The sequence below is a fragment of the Mus caroli genome, unplaced genomic scaffold (genome assembly GCF_978045245.1).
Source record: "Mus caroli unplaced genomic scaffold, Mus_caroli_1 scaffold_6, whole genome shotgun sequence".
NCBI lineage: Eukaryota > Metazoa > Chordata > Mammalia > Rodentia > Muridae > Mus > Mus caroli.
Window position 1 is genome coordinate 109,743,407 of NW_028227261.1, and position 19,159 is coordinate 109,762,565.

The following is a 19,159-nucleotide window of genomic DNA, read 5'->3' on the forward strand; positions in this document are numbered from 1 at the left end:
CCACCTTCTCTTCTAAGGAGACCCTGTTCAAGTGGCACTGGGACAAGCACAGGAGAGGCGCTTCGTCCTCATTCTGTCCGCTTTCCATCTGTGAGCCCTCTCCCCCAGGGAAAGCCTCTCCTGATTCCATTCTTTCTGCTGGTGCGTCACATCCTGTGCTAACTGCAGTCAGATTGCAGTGACTGTTGTCCGTGTGCATATTATATCAACTTCCATACCTTTTACATTGTTGGTTAAAGTGGTTATTAAAATAAACATACGATAAATAGAGCACTTCCATATTTACATATCCAGTGTTCATGTTTGGGATACAGAGAAGTAGGCCGGGGCACACTGGAAAGCTAGTCTCATATATGTTGGGGAGGTACCTGCATGTAGGTAACCGGGAGGTTGGGGCCCTGTTGTTTTAGACAAATGGCCAGCATCTTGAGATGTAGCTAGGAGAGCTCAGGATCTTTGATCCCCAGATCAAGATGTAGGATATTTCTAGCATCTCAAAGGTTTCCTCACACCCCGTTCCAAGTCAGTCTCTCTCCAAGGGAATGGCTGACACCACAGGGAGCTCTGGCTATTTTAAATTTGGCAGAAGGGCAACCTGGTGCGTCAGCTTCCCTTTTCTTGGCACATCTTATGTGAGCTCCCTCCACGTTCCATTTCCCGGATGCGCCGGGATCTATCTCGCCTCTATCTGGCTGAAGGGCACTCTCATTTCTGCACAGAGGACAGAGCGTGTGCAGCTCAGCTGATGTTGGTAACTTAATGGCTTCTTCTTGGTCTACTGAGTCAGTTACTCTCATTTATTTCTCTATTCTCTCACAGGCAAACGCTCTCATACTTTCAATTACGAGACTATTCTATCAACCTAGCGGGTAATTCTTTAAGGACTCTTAGTTAACCTTTAGGGTAAAGGTCTAGAGGTGAAGACACTGGGACAAAGAGTCACCCTTGTGTCACTCCACACATGGCAAATGGGAGGGACACTAACTGCCAGGCTGCCTTAGAAACACACCACAGCTTGAGTGGTTTCAACCACAGAAACCTAAAGTCGGGGTGCCAGCGGGGGTGGGGGTGGGGTGAGTTTATCGCTTTCTTGCAGATGGTGACCTTCTTGGTTCCTCTTCATATGGAAATCTCTTTGTGCTCCCAGGTATCCTGTGTCCTTGTCTCCTGGTCTCATAAAGATGCTATTCAGATTAGATCAAAGTTCCCTGTACCTGTCCAACCTCATTATAGCTTAATCTCTACTTTGAAGGTGCAATCTTCAAGTACACCCCCATTCTGAAGTACTGGGGAGTAGAACATCAACATAGCATCATCAGGAATGCACTTTACCCCATAACAAAGCAAGTCCTGAGAGCCCAAGCCTGTCCTCTGCTGTCGCTGGGCTTGAGTGCAGCCCACTGGGTTTCTCTTAAGTCTGGACCCCAGTGTGGTCTGAGGACCATTGTCTCTTATGCCAACTCATTCCTCCCTGTCTGTGTTTTCATCCCATCAACCAACCTATTGCCTACTGATTGGCACTGCCGTGTCTGAGACCTAGGCTGATGGGTCCTGATGTCTCTGGTCCTGTGCTCAGGCTGGGAGTCCAGGCTCACAGTGGATCAGACACCGTTGCCTGCTGATCTCTCTGGGCCTCACTCTTTGCAAAGTGTGAGGCAGAGGGCGCAGGGGCCATGTAATTATCCCCTTCCAAAGTCAATTACAGCTCCATACTCTAAAGCCTGTTTTTAACTTCCCCAAACAAGTTCATTTTAAGCTGGGTGGTAATTTGGCTCTTTTGTTAAAATTAAGTCCTTAAAGTAAAAATTAAAAGACAAAATGGAAAAACCATGGGGCATAGAAAATCCACCCCGGGTTTAATAGGGCCACTTAAGCCGAGGACTGAGTAAGGTGTGGGGCGCTTGCTGTACATTGTGGTCCTCCACGCTTATGTTCTGGGTAAGCCTTCTCAAGAAGGGGATAAAAGCTCATTTTATTGAGAAGCCTGCTTCTGTGGTGGGGCGATTAGGAAACTATTGTTGAGTTCAGACTCTTCCAAGTTTAGCACCTCGATTGCAATGTTTGCAACAAAGCAAGTTAAAAACCATTGTACCCGTGGGTGAGCCTCAGACATTCAGAGCTAAAGAACCCAGAGACAGAAGAGCACCATGCAGTGGTTGCTATGGCCATGATAGAGTCCAAGAACAGTGCGGCCAGTCTATAGTAATGGCGGCCTAGGAACAGCCTGATACGCTCATGTCTTCGCAGGAGGGACAGATCCTGAATCAATATTCCTGTGAGACCTCAAGGAAAGAGGGTGCCTGTAACTCACCCAGCTCTGAGGATGCTTGTGAGAGTGAACTTGCTTCCCAGCTGTGCCATGCTGGCCAGCACGATGAAGCCCTGCCCCCTGCCCAGCCCTTGCTTGCTCTGGCCCCTTCCTGTCTGCTGAGCCACTCACTTGATGCTCTACCCACACATGACAAAGCCTAGGGACATGGATGGCCTTTTCTGTGTCAGCATAAGCTCTGTTCCCTGCTTCCAGTACAGTACGAGTGAAGCACACCCTCTGTGCACCACAGTTTCTCCTCTTGTCTGGCATATCTCTGTCATGGGTAGTAGATCTGTGTTGGCCTTGCCTGGTAAGGTGCTGGCACCGAGGTAGGAACTTAAAAAAAAAAGTGGCCTTATTGAGTTGTTTAGCTTAGCAAATGGAGATTTGTGAAGAGACATTCTGTTACAGTCACCCATCTTTTCCCAATGACATCTGAGACAAGACAAGAAGGGCAGATGTATGATTTCCGGCGACTCTTTAGGGATGCCTTCTTTGGCTGGCTGGGGTCTGTAAGTATAGTCCTTAGCCCCAGGGAGGGCATTGGGATGGGCCTATGGAATAGAGGTCCAGATGTAGGGGCTGTTCTAGGTAAAGGAGACAGTGTTGGATGAATGCAAGCCAACAGTTACAAACCTGTCAAAGGCCTAGCGCGAGGTAGTGCAGAGGCAGGAGGCCCAGCCGAGAGACGGGGACGGTGTCTGGGTAACCCTTGTGCTCTCTGATGTCATCAGCCTCTAAGCTCGGCCTCCAAAGCGTAACGCGTAACACTGAGCTTCTAGCGGGGTGATGGAGAGTAAGGGGAGAAGGTATTTCCAGCAACCATAGGGATGAGCAAATTCCCACGGCAAGTGTAGGTTTCTAGAGGCGGAACCCAAGGCAGAGAGGCAGGAGGAGAGCAGACGGGAGGTGGGAGGGGACGGAGCCTGCAATGATGTCTTAAACAGGGGTTGTTCCTAATAAGGGTTGTCTTGGCCAGCCTACAGAAGGGGCTGCTGCGAGCCCAGCATCCTTTGGAAGGGCAGAGCCCCTGCAAGTACTGCTTAGATCTGAGGATTGCCCACTGTGGAGGGAGTCGCCATTCCTCCCAGTGCAGACTGCGTGGGAACCTAGGCTCCCCCCCCCCCCCCCCCCCCCCCCCGGTGATCTGTGTGTGTGAGCAGTCGCAGGTGCAGACAAAAGACCACGGGTGATTTGCATGGGTCTGAGAGCACATTTTCAGTTTCCTCCTCTCACAAATGGCAAATTTCACTTTCACAGCCTTTCTTTCTCCTTACACTGGATTCATTTTGGTGTCTCGAGCCTGATGTTGCAGTCTAACCCCTGTACTGTGATGTTTCTGTATCACCAGCTTCTAGGCCGGCCTCCCAAAGCTCAACACTCAGCCATCGATGCGGCTGCTCCCACAGCCTACTTCCCAGCCATAGAAAAAGCTCCACACTGAGAGTCAAGGGCCTGGACCTGCCTCTGACTCAGTGTGGGATAAGAAAGAGGCTGCATCTGAGTATGGGATGGGGTTCCCATATGTACTAAGGGAACTGATGATAATCTCTGAAAATCCTCCAAACTCCAGGATGCTGTGTTGCGACAGTTTCTTGGGACTGGAGACCTCAGTAGGTGCCAACTGTTGGATGCTGGCCCCCAAATTTGAGGTCTTGCAGGTATCCTGTTTCTTTGGTCTGTATTCCCTCTGGCTTGCCTCCCACTGGAGGTTTGGTACATGACCCTTGTGTTCATCTGCTCCTTGGTTCTGTACAGCAACTCTGGGAATTGTCACTCCAGGGGGGTGCTCATGTACCTCACTGAGAGAGGGAAAGTTTGGAGCCTTGTTAGGGCCAGGAACTGATCCTTCGTCCATGTCCCTATGCTATAGCCCAGTTCATGCTGCCTGTGCTGTGGATGCTACAGGTATCTGCCACCTGAGCAGGTGTTTGGAGGGATCAAGCTGTTGAGGCTCAATACTAAACCTTTTCCATACTCCTGGTCTGTCGGATTTTTCAAAAACCATTTTCTGTTGATGAGGCTCAGCAGAGAGGCAGGAGGGCCGGTAGGGAGGTCTCCACGCCTCACTTGATGTGTGAACATGGAGAAGAGAACAGAGTAGACCAGGCTGTCTTTTGCAGCTTTGTTAGCAACCAGAATGTCACAAATACTGATGTAGCTGAGAGCTCGCCCATCCTTATTAAGATGGTGGTGTTTGCGGCCTTGCAGACGGGAGAGAAAGGATCAAGAAAAGATGGGCCTCGTGCAGCCCGGCAGGCGGGATTTCAAGTCTAGTTCTGTTGTGGGGATCCAGAGTCACTCAGGAAGCCAGGGTTAATTGAGGTGAGAAACCAGAAAAGTCCCTGAGCAGTTAAGTGCAGGAGGACTGTCACACAAACCCCCAGGGGAGATGATTAACTGGTTATAGGCACAGAAGACAAGTGGCTGGTGACCCATGACTTGTCCAGGAAGCCTGTGGGTTCCCAAGTCTCTGAGGCTCCACTGGGTGGGTGTGGAGGAAGAACATGGGGGTATGTAAGGAGGCTGAGGTAGAGACAAGTCTGGCACCTTCCCAGAAAGGTGAAAGCCGGCAAGCCTGGCCAGGTGATGGCTACTGGGAAGAATGAGGGGATGTTCAGACAGCTTCAGTTTTAGGTGGTCCGCCCCCCCCCCAGGGCACTGTGGTGATGGGGAGGACTTTCTGAAACATTTGGTTCAGCATGGGTAACACTTCTGGTCCCAGGGTTATAAGTATCCACACAAGACCCAGGGGAGGCTCCTTCTGGCTCCTGGTCCACTCTCCCTGGAAGCTGGCTCTCCTCCGCAGCCCCTTGCTACCAAGAGGACGGCAGTCTCACTGTCCTCTGAGTTTCCTTGTCCTTGAGGCTGGGCTGAAGTTGTTTAGTCAAAATACTGAGGCTGCTGAGCAGCTGTTCTGAGATGTGATTTCATCTGAGGGCAGGGAGCCAAGCCGACAGGTAATGACAGCTCATTGGATCAGGGGCCTCTCCAATGAGCAGGGGATTCTGACTGGGAAGCAGTTTCCTGCATCCTCTCTCTTTCCCTGTCTCCCTCCTTCCCTCCCTCCTCCAACACAGAGCTATAGACTTGGGGCTTGGAAGGAATATGGTGTTCTGTGATCTGTCTTCCCTGGGGCATTTTACTGGTACCTTCTTACTTCCTTACACAGCTCTTTTAAGTGTATCGTCTCTCTCCTCCAGCCTTCTTTCTGAAAGGCCCACCATGGCAAACCTTTCCATTTGAAGTGCTTCCCCCATTTCCCCGTTTTAGTTAACCCCATTTGGTAATGTCACATACAGAGCAGGGTGGGGCCAGCCAGTTAAATTCGCTTGCTGGGGATTAGCTGTGTTGGCCTCTATGATGTACTCCTTGAACAAGGGCTAAGGGCAGAGGTGGCTTTATCTTTTGAGTCTATGAGCAGCTGTTTACCCCTCTCTACACCTAGAACCCTGTTGATGAGTACACTGTAGTAGTGCCTGCCTCTATTCAGAGTTGCAGAAAGTAATGCGATTTGCAACTGTTGCAATCCAGAAGGAGAAAGCCAGAGCTCTTCAGTCTTACATGTGTTACAGGGAGCCTACCAGAGATGGTCACTTAGATAGTTTATATCCAACTGAAAGTCTACTCCAGCAGGCTGGAACTACACTCAGGTATTAGGGACCCAAGTGTAGCCCAGTGTGAGGGGGTTTGTGAAGGCAAAAAACCACATCTTGTATCTTGCTGGGCAGCTACAGTGGGAGGTCTGCACAAGCAGGCAGTTTAGCAAAAGCAAAGTTAGCTGCAGCATCTTTTTGTTGTTGTTGTTTCTTTTCTTTTTTTTTTCTTTTCGAGACAGGGTTTCTCTGTGTAGCCCTGGTTGTCCTGGAACTCACTCTGTAGACCAGGCTGGCCTTGAACTCAGAAATCTGTCTGCCTCTGCCTCCCAAGTGCTGGGATTAAAGGTGTGGGCCAACACCGCCCAGCGAGTTGTAGCATCTTGACCTTGGGTTTCTAGACTAGAGTTCAGAAATTTTCCATGGGATTCTCCATCAAGGAGATCAAATTCTAGTTAAATGTGAAATGGCCTCAGCTAGAATATAAGATGGTGCTGGTCGGTGGTGGTGCACGCCCTTAATCCTAGCACTTGAGAGGCAGAGGCAGGCAAATCTCTGAATGGGAGGCCAGCTTGGTCTACAAAGTGAGTTCCAGGATAGCTAGAGCTACACAGAGAAACCCTGTCTTGAAAAACAAACAAAACTAAATGAACCCCCCACCCCCCAAAAAAAACCCCTCAAACCCCCTAAACCAAGGTGTTGGAACTTCTGTACTCTTGACCCGTCACAGCTCCAGTGTTGGCTAAATGGCCTTGGCTTCCAAGAAATCTAATATAGGCCATTCTCATTGGTGCCCAGGCTATGGTGTAAATTTTCAGTTCTTTGTGGGTTCTCTGGTGCCTTGGCACTAGGACTCTCTGGCTCTCACTATCTATTTCTCCTCATGTGTATGCGTCAGCCAGGGTGTAGTGAGACCAGCAAAGTAGTCTGCTCTGTGAGTAGAAGGAAGAGTTATCCAAACAGCCAGGGCTGTCTCTCGAGGTGCTAAGAAGATAGCAAAAATGGCCAGGAGAGCGCTGTCAGCCGTAAAGGGTTATGTTGAGGCCAGAGGAAGGTGCATCTGTTGGAGGCTTGAGTTAGCAGGGAACGAGAAGTCCTTCCTGGGTGTTGTAGGGGTGGATAAGAAAGTAATGGCTTGCCCTGACAACCAAAACCCACTTTACAGAGTTTCTGAGGAGTGCTGAGTGCTTACGGGGGTCACTGTTCACCGGCACTGAGCCAAGACTGTCATTTAAGACCTCATCTGTGGCACTGTCATCTCATGGGGTTAGGTCCTAAACATTATGTGAATAAGCAGAGGCTGAAGACGAGACCTGTGGAAAGAGCCTGCTGCTGAGGCTTGAGGCCAGTGAGCAGCCACCCAGACCCCCGGTGGACACCGGCCTTGTAATCCTAGCTTCCCTCTGGCTCTATACAGCAAAGGAAGAAACAAAAATGAAGATGGCTTATGGACCACTGAATGAACCTTGACCTCAACCAGATTTTCCAGATTGTTTTCAATAGATTGAATCTGTGAAAGTGACTTTTTTTTTAAACTTCGGGTTTTGAAGCTATTATGCACACACACACACACACACACACACACACACACACACACACACACACACACACACAGATTATATAATCCCTTCTCCTGCCTCTACCAAGCATTCCTGGCCCCTGGCAGCTGCTGCTCTGCTTCCTGCACTGTAATTAACATTTTCAGTAGTATTTGACTGTGAGTCGCCTTACTGGTTACTGGTCGTGCTGGGCTGGTCTTATGTCAGTTTGACACAAGTTAGAATTATCTGAAAAAAAGGGACATCAACTGAGGACATGTAGGCAAGCCTGTAGGGCATTTTACTAATTATTGATTGATATGGAGGCCCATTTTGGGTTTTGCTACACCTGAGCTGGTGGTCCTGGGTTCTATAAGAAAGCAGGCCGAACAAGCCATGGGGAGCGAGCCATAAACAGCATCCTCCATGGCCCGTGTCAGCTCCTGCCTCCAGGTTCCTGCCATTCACGTTCCTGCCCTGACTTTCTTCAATGATGTACAGTGCTGGGGAAATGTAATCCAAATAAACCCTTTACTCCCCAACTTGCTTTTTGGTTATGGTGTTTCATTGCAGCAATAGAAACCCTGAGATTCTGGTGTTTTTAACTGCAACTGTAAAGATCTGACTTGATTTATTACTGCTTTGCTCATCGGGCGGGGCAGCCGTCTCCCACTCCTTTTTGAGATGGGACCTTACTGTGTAGTCCAAGTTCTGGTCTACAGCTCTACATCCTCCTGCCTTACCCTCCTGAGTGCTGGGTTTATAGCTGCGCACCAATTGTGACTGAACCCGGGCTTGAACCTGGGACGTTGTGCATGTTAGGCAAGCCCTCTACCAACTCAGTTACATCCCCAGTCCTCCCCAGTTTTGCTTTTAATCAAGAAACAGAATACTTTAAACCTTTAGCTATATTTCCCTTTCCACTGGAAAGCTCTCCTGAGTGCTGTAGCCACTGCCCGTGGCTCCCACGCAGGTGGGAAAAGGAGCTCCTCACATACGGTGTGGACAACTGAGGTTGGCTCTGCAGCCTTCTCTTCTGGTAAGCCACCTGCAGCTACTTCGGCTTGGCTGGACTCCAGCTCTCACTCTCCCTACCTCACTAGGTTTTCTTGGAAATGTCTGCTCCATCCCTTTTAAAAGTCTTTGGGTTGGAGAGCAATTAAGCATACACACACACACACATAATAAAAAATACATAATATATACATAATGAAATATATATACATACATAATGAATATTATATATACATACATAATGAATATTATATATATATATATATAAATTTGATGTAGGAGTGCACTGTCTGCATGTATGCCTGGAGAGGGCTTAAGATTCCTTTACAGATGGTTGGAAGCCATGACATGGTTGCTGGGAATTGAACTCAGGACCTCTTGAAGAGCAGCCAGTATTCTTAACCTCTGCGCCATCTCACCAGGCCCAGTTAAGCTATTCTTAATTGCTGTCTTTCTAGGGGATCAATTCTCAGCACCCATATGGCAGCTTGTAACTGTTTATAACTCCAATCTCAGGGGGATCTGACACCCTCAATACATGCAGGCAAAACACCAACGCACATACAAATATATCTTAAGCCGGGTGTGGTGGCTCACGCCTTTAATCCCAGCACTTGGGAGGCAGAGGCAGGAGGATTTCTGAGTTCAAGGCCAGCCTGGTCTACAGAGTGAGTAGTTCCAGGACAGCCAGGGCTACACAGAGAAACCCTGTCTCGAAAAACCAAACAAAAACAAAAACAAAAATATTTTAAAAAGCCTCTGACTTGGTAATTGTCATGGTGGGCATGAGCAGCACTGTTCTCTCTGGGAAGAGAATGAAAATGTTTGGCCCAAATCACAAACCAGCAGCTTTATCAAGGCTCAGCATGGCATGACCAACAGACCTCGTCCTCCAACAGTTGGCTGCTTCTTTAAAATGGTAATACCTACTCTAAGACCTGGGTCTGAGCTAGACTTTTATCCTGGTGATGGTGCCTATAACCTAGTCACTTTTTTTGATAGCACCTAGCTGTGTAGCCTAGGTCGGCATCCAGTCCACAATTCCTTCTACTTTAGGTTTAAGGGTACTGGGATTCCAGGTACTTACCATCATATCTGGATCCCAGTGACCTTACCCATGCCCCAGGACAGTCTTCGCCTTTCCTTCTTCCACCAGCAGACTTCGTTCCCACCTCACAATTCTGTGTTCACTTATCCCCAATACCTGATTTTGCAGTTTTGTCTTTCATTAAAATATCTCATGTGGAGGAGTGTTTTGCCTGCATGTATGTATGTGCACCCCTGGTGCTCTCAGAGGTGAGAAGACAGCATCAGATCTCCTGAGACTGGAGTTACAGATGGCTGTGAGTGAGTGGACATGTATGTGCTGGAACTGATCCTGGGTCCTGAGCAAGAACAAGTGCTCTTAAACCCCGAGAACGCTCCCGGCTCAGCACTTATCTGTAAACCCTGCCACCCCCAGTAGCTTTTGTATCTATTATTTTTGGGTATACCTTTATATGGCTGAGTGGCACACAGAGGCCTATCTACAGATCTTCATGTCATAGAACCACTGCTTATTTCAGCTGAGTAAGATGTGTTCAGCACATGTCTCAAACACTGGTAATGTAATGAAAGGTCAAGCATGGTAAGACAAGGCTACATCTGGTCAGACACTATCGGGCTGTCCTGCACATGGGAGACAGATGGGAGGTAACACTTTAAAATTCTCCTCAATGGCTGCCTTCACCAACATTGCAGCAGAAAACCCTGCGAGGAGCTATGGGATCAGCTACGGACCAAGACTCCTTATTGCGCGTGGGTTTTTTGTTGATAGATGAGTGGTATTTTCAGTAGTATTCCATTGTGAGTTACCGTATTGGGTGCCAGATATTCTTGTAGTCCTTTTAACATTCTCCAGCTTTGTGTCTGGGGGGTTGCTTATCTGGAAAGATTTGACTTGCTTTATTATTAAAAGTGCTCATCAGAATAGCTTCCTACCCCCAGACACCCCCCCTTCTTTGAGATGGGTTTTATCTTCTTCTCAGCAGTGGACGGTCTGTCATGTTGCTACCCCTGTCTAATTACACAGAGTCCACAGCAGCCCTGTAGGGTGATTCTTTGCCCCTCAGAGTGTCAAAGTGAAAAAGGAATGATAACATACCATGTTAATGACTAGGAAAACGGGGCAAGCATTCTGCCAATGGATAAACTTTCATGAAATAAATTCATGTTCTCATCTGTAAGTTGATATAGATTTAAAAATAGTAAAATCAGAGACCTCCAGAATGCTCAACAGGAAATGAGGAAATAACAAAGCCCTCAGAAGTCTGGAGGGTTGGTCATTAAGAATTTTACGTCTGTGGGTAAAATCACTTATTTTTTTATTTTCCCTTGTAACCTTTTCCCCCTTAAAATGATTATGTAATGTTGGTCTACCAAGCAAGTAGACAGACAAAAAAGGGCTGCAAATTAATGTAGGCATAGCTAGTAGCATGGTCCACTGGCAGTCTTGCCCCAAGGCAGGAGGAGACTGGCTTGTCTCCATACTGAGACTGCCAGACACTAATGGTGGTGGTTCAGGCTCTGCAGGCTGCTGTGATCCAAGTGGACCAGAAGGTGATCATACAGAGCCATTTTGTTTTAGACTTTGGGTTTTCCCTCTGGTGACTTCTTCATCCTTTTATGCAAAGAGCCCTTGCATTGATAAACTGAGCTAGTGACAATTTTCACCTGACTCTCGGGTATAAAGACCCAGGAAGTGGCTTCTTTTTCTTTTCTTCCCTTAACAGAAAACAAGCTTATCTCTATGCCCACAGGTAAAGGCGCTCAGCTTCTTTCCTATCTGATAAAGAAGGCGAGACTGTAGCGACCTGTCTACCCAACTATGCTCTCTGGTACCCAGGCTCTCGTTGTCTTTTGTAACAATAAACACATTTATTTACACATGGTTTCAGGCATTTTATTTTTCTTATTCTAACATTAGGCTTTCACAAGGGTAAAAAAGGCTCACAAGTACAAAAGATTCTAAAGAGCGTTGAAGTGTTTAAAAGGATCCACGAGAACAAGTTAGGTTCATGATATCTATCCCTATCTCTTGAACTATGGCTGTTAACAGTGAGAACACTGTCCCTGCCATTGCACTCAAGTTTGAGGATGCCTCTCACACCTCTGTCCTGCACGCCCACACTGCACACATCTTGTATGTGTATTTTGCTATGGCCTCTCCTCCACCTCCTGCAGAATTCAATGGTGACAGCTTCATTTTACACGCTGTTCTGTACAGAGAAAGATTCCAACAGCCTCTGATGCAAGCAAAGCTGGGCTTGGATTTTCATTGATTTTTCCTGTGTTCTTAAAAAAAAAAAAGAATGCTAAAAAAGTGGTGACTTTTCTTAATAATAAACTTTCTTCCAATGAGCTTTTAAGTCCTCAAACATTGGAGATAAATTCATCTGATGAGCTTGTACTTTTTCCAAAGCATTTGAAAAGACAATTTTCTACCTCAAGTTTGCCTTCCTACCTAAGAACAGCCTGTGGCCACAGACCTGGACTCTTTGTGGTCTCTGTACAGCAACTCCAGGCATGGCCGGAACTCAGCATTCAGTCCCCAGCGTCTCATCTAACAGGTACTTAAGCACTTCCAGGACACTGAAGCGCGGAGACCAGGTCAGAGAGCACTCCGCTTAGGCTTCTTCTTCTTTTGCTTAATAAGAAACAAGTCATCATGGCTGCCGTCCTCTGCACTCTTCCTTTTCTTCGGCTTGCTCCGCTTGCTCTCCCTGAGAAGCCGCTCTTCTCTCAGCCTGTGGTAATGGGATGCACGGTGGAGGGACTTAGAAGGCTTCTGGTTGTTAACAAAGCCAGAGGAGTTGGGTTTTGAGCCCCTGGGGAAGTCTTCATCGTCACCCCGAGGCTGGTGACCCCTCCTGTGCGTCTTGCCTTCTCTACTCCTGGTCTTTTCTTTCTGTGTTTCTTTATTTTCTCGAGGCCACCTCCTGTGTTTGCTTGGGGAATGGCTTTTTCTCATATCGTGGTGGCGCCTCTTATCTGTCTCTTCTACATATGGTCTTTTGAACTGCCTTGGAAAATCTCCATTTTTCTTGAGATCTGTAAGATATGAAAGTACTTTGCCTACTTAGCCCATGCAGAGTTCTTGCATTCCTGGAAATAACTTAGCAGAGAGAGGCAGCAGACACTTAGGCACGTGCACAAACGGCACTCCTTATAACCCAGACTGCTAAAAATGGGGACACATTCCAAACCCATTATTTACTATTATTATAATTTTTTCTATTCAACATATTTTTACAATGTTAGACAATGAAGACCAGAGCAGCAGGGATGTCTGACCTATTCAAGTTCCTCCAGGGAAGAGTCAGCCTGAGAAAATGAGGTGAAGCAAGATGTAGAAATGGCCTTTGCACAGTTTCATATGACATTTCCATCACCCTCTGAGGCTGAGCCTGGCCATCTTCTCTGATGTGATAACGTAGCACCCAGGATATTATTCCTACAGAGAAGTGGCTGCTGGGTGGGGAGTTCTCTGTATGCGTGCATTCCTGTGTGCATAGCTCAGAGGTTTCAGTGCCACCTGCTGCTGCGGTACATCTTGTTAGGACCTGGTAAGTTGTTCTGAGATCTGACAGAAGCAGTTGAGGCTAAGGTGAGGTGTGGAGACTAACAGAGCCTTGGAATATCACAGAAGTGGTTGGGAGAAACTTAGCTTAAGCATAAAATAAGTTCCAAAGTCTCAAAGTGTCAAACCTAGCTAAAGAGAAAACAATTACTTTTCCCATACTATACTTTATCAATGCTCACTGTCAGCACGCAGCCAAGCCCTGTACCTCAGAGCAGACAGCTCAACTTTTCTGGCAAGCTTACATTGAGCCTGCTCGTCAGTCATGCCCTCTCATTTCTCTGCTGTACTAGGAATACAAGCCACACAGATGAGTAGCACCATTTAAAAGGGCCTGAACTCAAGAGAAAACAAGCCAAAAGAAAAAAAGTTAAAAATGGTAAGAATCAGTAAAGACTTCAGAGAAAAGCTTAAAAACTACATAACAATTTTACCATGAACAGTGAAGAAAACCTTGGGAACACATCTTGATTGTACCAAGAAAGAGCCAAGGCAGAGAAAATGGATTTAAAATTAAAAATTATTCATTTATTAGCTTAGGTTATTATTTTTAATTATCTGTAGGTGTGCATGTCTGCATGCAGGTACATGCACCTGAGTGTGTTTGCCTGTGGAGGTCACAGACATCAGATCCCTGGAGGTGGCACTACAGACAACTGGGAGCCGCCATGTGGGTGCAGGTCATCTGCAGGAGCAGTGCTCTGAACCTCTGAGGTTAGGTGAGGCACAGAGGGGGACAATGGACCTGAAGCCCCACTTGCAGTGGTGAATTGTGAGAGCCTCGGTGGGGGAAGCCCCACGAGTCACCAGAAACCCACGCTCCATGGAAAATATTTGATATACAAAGGGGAGATAATTATTTGTCAAGTAGAAAAATTTCAAAGAAATCTTTACCTCTCTGCATAGACAGATGAAACATTCTTAGGTTTCCGAAATGCTCTCTCTGAGAAAAAGATCAACTGTGAATAGATTACAGTATAGGAGTTTTAAAGTAGAGGTTTGTTTTCTGGAGCTCAAGAAAGTTTTAGTTTTTATAATTATTAAAACTGTTTTCAGGGACTGGACAGATGGCTCAGCAGTTAAGAGCACTCTCTGCTCTTCCAGAAGAAATTCCCAGCAACCACATGATGATTTACAGTATATATAATAAGTGAATGAATGAATGAATCTTTTTTTTTTTAAAGTGTTTTCTGTGCTAACCAGTGACTTCCAAAGTAGGCAAACATAGTATAAAAAGATTTTTTTGGAGCTGCTGCAAAAGTGATGTAAGCAGAAGTTTAATGACGAACCTTTGACTTTTCGCTTTATTCTCCGATCCCTTTGCTGGATGTCATATTTGCCATCATAGCAATATATGAATGGAGATGTTGGAAATGTCTGGTTAAACATTCGTCTCTCTGTACATTCCTGCAATTGTATTTGAAAGAATGACATCACGAGTTTGCACTGATCAACAAACCTTTTCATGACTGTTTTCTGGTCTGTGCTGATTAGACGTGAGTCCCACCCACAAACCTGGCATGCAGTGGCTGCTGAAGTAGTCCTTGTTGCCATGGAAAGGGACTAGCCAATCCAAAAGTCCTACTATGTTCTTATACTATCTTTCAGGCCCTGGGTTTCTTCCCTTTTCTTAGTACTCTCTGCCAAGGCCCTCTCCCAGTCTGAGTTAACAGCATGGAGGGGTGGGTGCCACCCTGACTTTTCCTGTACTCAGTTGGGAGTTTTAGCATTATGTGAATTCTTTGTCCTTTCTTGTCTGTTGCCTTCAGTAGTCTTCACAGCAAATGCTCCTTCCTGCCCTTATCTTCCCTAGCCTCAAACTGTGGCTGGGGGCTGCTGTTTTTTTCTCTATACACATACACCAGTTATATTTTAACTCCACGCTCATTAGTTACTGGGACAGTGATTATTTTTTTAACTAAGGATGTCTTATGGTACATACTGTGTATTGAGAATATTCTTTGTTCCCTCTGCCCATTCCCTTCACCGCCTGCTCCCCCAGTCAGTCTATGGCCTCCCATGTGTCTCCTTTGCCCTGGGCTAAGGATTCTCACTGTGAGGTTAGTGCCGTGAAGAAAACTCTCCCTTCTTGTTGCTCCCTTAGCCACTCTGAGGTCACTTCTTTCACCCGTTTCTCCTGTGACTGACATTCCCAATCTCTGCCCTTTGGCTCTAACTATCTCCCATACACTGGGTGACACCAACAGATGTGGCAAGGGAGCCGGAAACACCCCTTTCAGACTTTCCTCTGCGACCTTATCTGCCTTCTAACATCTTGCCTGAGACTTCTTTCCTAATAATGTTCAGCATTTCTTAACTAAGTACTTAAGAAAATCAGAATGCTTTTAGGAAGCATGTGAGATAACCACATAGAATTTAGCTGACTCATCAATAAATTATTAAGTTACGATTATATCAGAATCCTAGAAATCTTGCTATGTTAAGTTGGTACCCATGACAACAGACCCTTTTGATTCTCTCAGCGCCTTCACCCTTCACATCCTCCTGGAACATCCTATTTCTCTCAGTGCCTACTGCTATCCTTGCTTCTCTAGCCAGAGTGAGTGGAGTTAGGCAAGGCAATATGAAGTGATTCACTAACACCATCTGAGGGCTGAATCTCTGAGACTGACAGGGAGGAGAGCTTGGACATCTTTCACTACTGGGGTAGCCTCTTATTTGGATACTGTTCTATCTAGACGGATGTAACTACACAGAGCTATATCGTATCACAAATGTTTTCCAAAGCTACATGTAAATTATATTTTGATTATCCACATCACTGGTCTCCTCCATTAACACAGATAATTGATAGCTGGCTATATAATTTATCTTCTGTTCTGGATTAGCCACACCAATGATCTTCTTCATTAGTGTTGGATAATCTAGAGTTCCTTCAACTATGGCTGCCAAATTTGTTTTACTGTAAATTGAAATTTGTCTAACTCTAGATTTCAGGAATAAATTCTAAATGCTCTTGATATTCCCATCTACATTAACGGCAGTGACTAGTAAGCAGGAAGCATCCAACTGTAACTGTTTTTCTTTAATTGAACACAAATGCTAACGTATACTCTTTTGCTTTAAGGAGATAAGCAAGCATATAAATTACGCACCTGTGTAATGTGTGTGGCAGTGGATTGCTAATATGTGTGTTTCCTAAAAGGTGTTGGCAACAGGAGGCGTGCACAGGACAACAGAAGCCTGGGGACGGTGACTTCCTACAAGACTCTTCTCTAGGTAGGTTTTCAGTGAGAATTCTACAAAGGCGATGCCAAGTATCCTGTAGGATCTCGCTACCTGTACAGTGAGGTTACCACACTGGGGACAGCATCTGCATGTCAGTGCCGTACAACTTCTTAGCTTTGAAGACAAAGACTGAATGCCAAAGGGGAAGACAGTAGTTAGGTCATCTGGCTGCCACCGACAGAGTAAAGATTACACTAAGGACCTGCGCATTCTGATTCCTAGCATTTATATTTTACCCAGCACCTCCTGGTTCCTGCTACCTGAGCACGGAAGATAAACTCAGCACTTTTTCTTGTCTCAGCGTTTCTGCTTCTTCCCTCTTTCTGTAGGACTCCCAAGGCCTGTACTAGAAAGGCACCACAGCTGGAATTCAGAGGTAGTCTGCAACACTGGCCACTCTACCTCTGCTACCACTGTCCTGAGCCTCTGCAGGGTTTCGTCCTCACTCCATGGGATCTGGTTGATGTTTGCCTTGGTTTCTAGGCTGTTAGAGCTTCTGTGGAGAACAGGAATCCCCTGCACAAGGATTTCTACTCCCTGAGCCACTGCTTTTCCTCGTCAACTTTGCGGTTCCCAGTGTATGGGTGTGAAGCCTATTCCTACTAGCTCTCAGCTCGGATGAGCTGCTACTGTTTCATGCTTACTGTGGCAACTAGCTAGAGGAGACTCACCACCTTACCACCTTCTTATACCCATCACACGGCCTGGTCCTTTCAGTCTCGACTTGCACAGTATTGGCCGGAAGGGAACTGGAGAGTAGGTGTGTGAGCCACAGCTGTACAATTTCTGTGTTTCTTGTCACAGAATGTCACACTTGCATGTGAACAACAAAAACTTAAGTGAGTGTGGTGGTACCAGGGAAGGCTGAAGAACCAAGCAGAAAACCCAATAAATAGTTTAGTAAAAGGCCACAAAAGGTGCCAGGCCTCATTCTATGCTGCTGCTGACTCTGCCTCACTACCTTTAGGAGCTAAATTTGTTTTCATATAGGACTATGCTTTGTCAGTTTTTGTTGGTAGGAATCAGGGAGGTAAATTAGTTGAAAATTCTTTTTTTACTACCAGATAGTAGCATATAAACAAGTAAGTGTTCCAAGTTACATCTATTTGGGGATCATCTTTTCAGCAACCACTCCCTGACAAGATGCATTCCGTTCAAATGCCACTCAAACTTACATGTCCAAAATGGCCTTTCTGTGCACAGTTGTAGCAATACACTAACGCTGATTGTCCAGAGGGGGTCTTTGGCTTTTTTGGTGGTCCAGGTTTGGTCTGCAACATAAATATTTATAAGAAGTTAATACATATTAGAGGAAAAGCTAAAAGCCCATCCTTTCTAAAAGAGCTCTATGGTAAGAAAATCCTTAGGAATATTGCTTCTTAGAGTGGAGTGGAGTGGAGTGGAGTGAGGGTGGGCTCATGATAGAGCCCAGGAAACAACATGTAAGGGGCAGACAGAGCTCACGAAAGGACAGAGAAGGGATGGTTCAGGGTTGAGGAGACACAGGACAGAGCCCAGGACTTAAAGGATACTTTCAAGGAGGGTCTGACCTACACTGCCAAGCACAACAGAAACCTAGCAACATGAGGCACAGCTATCTCATATGCGACCATCCATGGGGCCTCCCTGTGAGAACCTGGGAGGGCAGAGAGCAGGGTGAGGACGGAAGGGATGTGGAGAAAGCTATGCAGCTTATTTATTAAATTATATCTTAAGTATATAAGCTGATAAAAGGGAGCAGGCATAGATTACTAAGAAGCACCAACAAGGAAGGACAGGGTAAAAAGGTCAGTGCTTAGGAGGAAGACTTGGGTGGTGGCATTTTTAGTGGGAGCAGGCAGATGAGGCTAGCTGAGAGGGAGAGCTGAAAGGAGAGGACAGACAGGGGCCAGAGCAGAACCTCAAGAAGGTAGTGGATTTAACCGAGAAGAAGAAAATGTCATCTTCATTTGTTCTCTTTTCTGTATGCACGTTGGTAAATCTCTCTCTCATGCTCACTGAGTTTCTGTAATAGAGCGCTAGTCTGCTTACTAACATTTTATCCAATGCTGCGATCAGGTGGTTTGGGGTTGCAGGCATAGGTGAGAGAGTAGTTCTTGATATAGAAGAATAGTGTATAGGTAAGAAAAGAATCTTTAAAAAAAACTGTACTGTAGCTCTTATGTCTTGAATGGAAAGCTGGATTGCTGGTTACCCTGCCCAGTGCCGTGATGGAGCACTGACACAGGCCTTAGGGGAGACAGTGTACTTTGTTCAGTCTCAGAGACTTCAGTGCATCACAGCAGGGAAGGTGTCTAGAGAAGTTCACAGCACAGCAGACAGGAAACAGAGCAGCAATGGAGGATGCCAGGGCAGCACAGAACCTCCAGGAGCACACACACCCTTTCTCAGCTTTACTGACTTTCTCCACCTTCCAACAGTCTATTCAGATTTGACTCTATTAATTGATTAAACCATTCTTTAGTTAGAAACCCCAACTATCTGCCCCTCAGACACAACTAAAGGCAAGCCTTAGTAAGCTCCTAGTTGCTATTAATCTAATCAAGTTAATAATCATTACATTTGAGAAAAATAAAACTTGACCAGTCTTTTCTGCTGAAAACGATCATGGCACATATAACAGCATTTACAACCTCAGCTATCACCAACTAGGATACAAGAAAAACACGACTATTCTCAGAACTACTCAACAGACGTTAACAGAGATGCATATGTATAGGCAAGTGTCACTGCAGTGGCTTTCCTTTAGGTGGTAGAGTTCCAGAAGTTATTAAATTATTACACAGAAATATTTTTTCCTTATCCGAAAAAAAATGGCTGTTGTTTTAATAGG

At 46.1% G+C, this 19,159-nt stretch overlaps 1 protein-coding gene across 4 annotated transcripts in view; it reads right to left on the reverse strand.

Moving 5' to 3' along the window:
- Nucleotides 1-11,384: 11,384 nt before the first annotated feature.
- The window catches only part of Zcchc7 (zinc finger CCHC-type containing 7), a 171,096-nt gene continuing 163,321 nt past the window's right edge, over nt 11,385-19,159 (reverse strand). For 3 of the 4 annotated variants that reach the window (XM_021160513.3, XM_021160514.3, XM_029475930.2), the window contains exons 7-9: nt 17,502-17,597; nt 14,367-14,484; nt 11,385-12,548 (exon numbers count right to left, since the gene is read on the reverse strand). In XM_021160513.3, the coding sequence (XP_021016172.1) occupies nt 12,109-12,548; nt 14,367-14,484; nt 17,502-17,597 (654 nt within the window). In that variant the 3' untranslated portion in view covers nt 11,385-12,108. Of the gene's footprint in view, nt 12,549-14,366; nt 14,485-16,193; nt 16,456-17,501; nt 17,598-19,159 lie in introns of all 4 variants that reach the window. The other variant, XR_015047389.1, reaches the window with a different exon arrangement.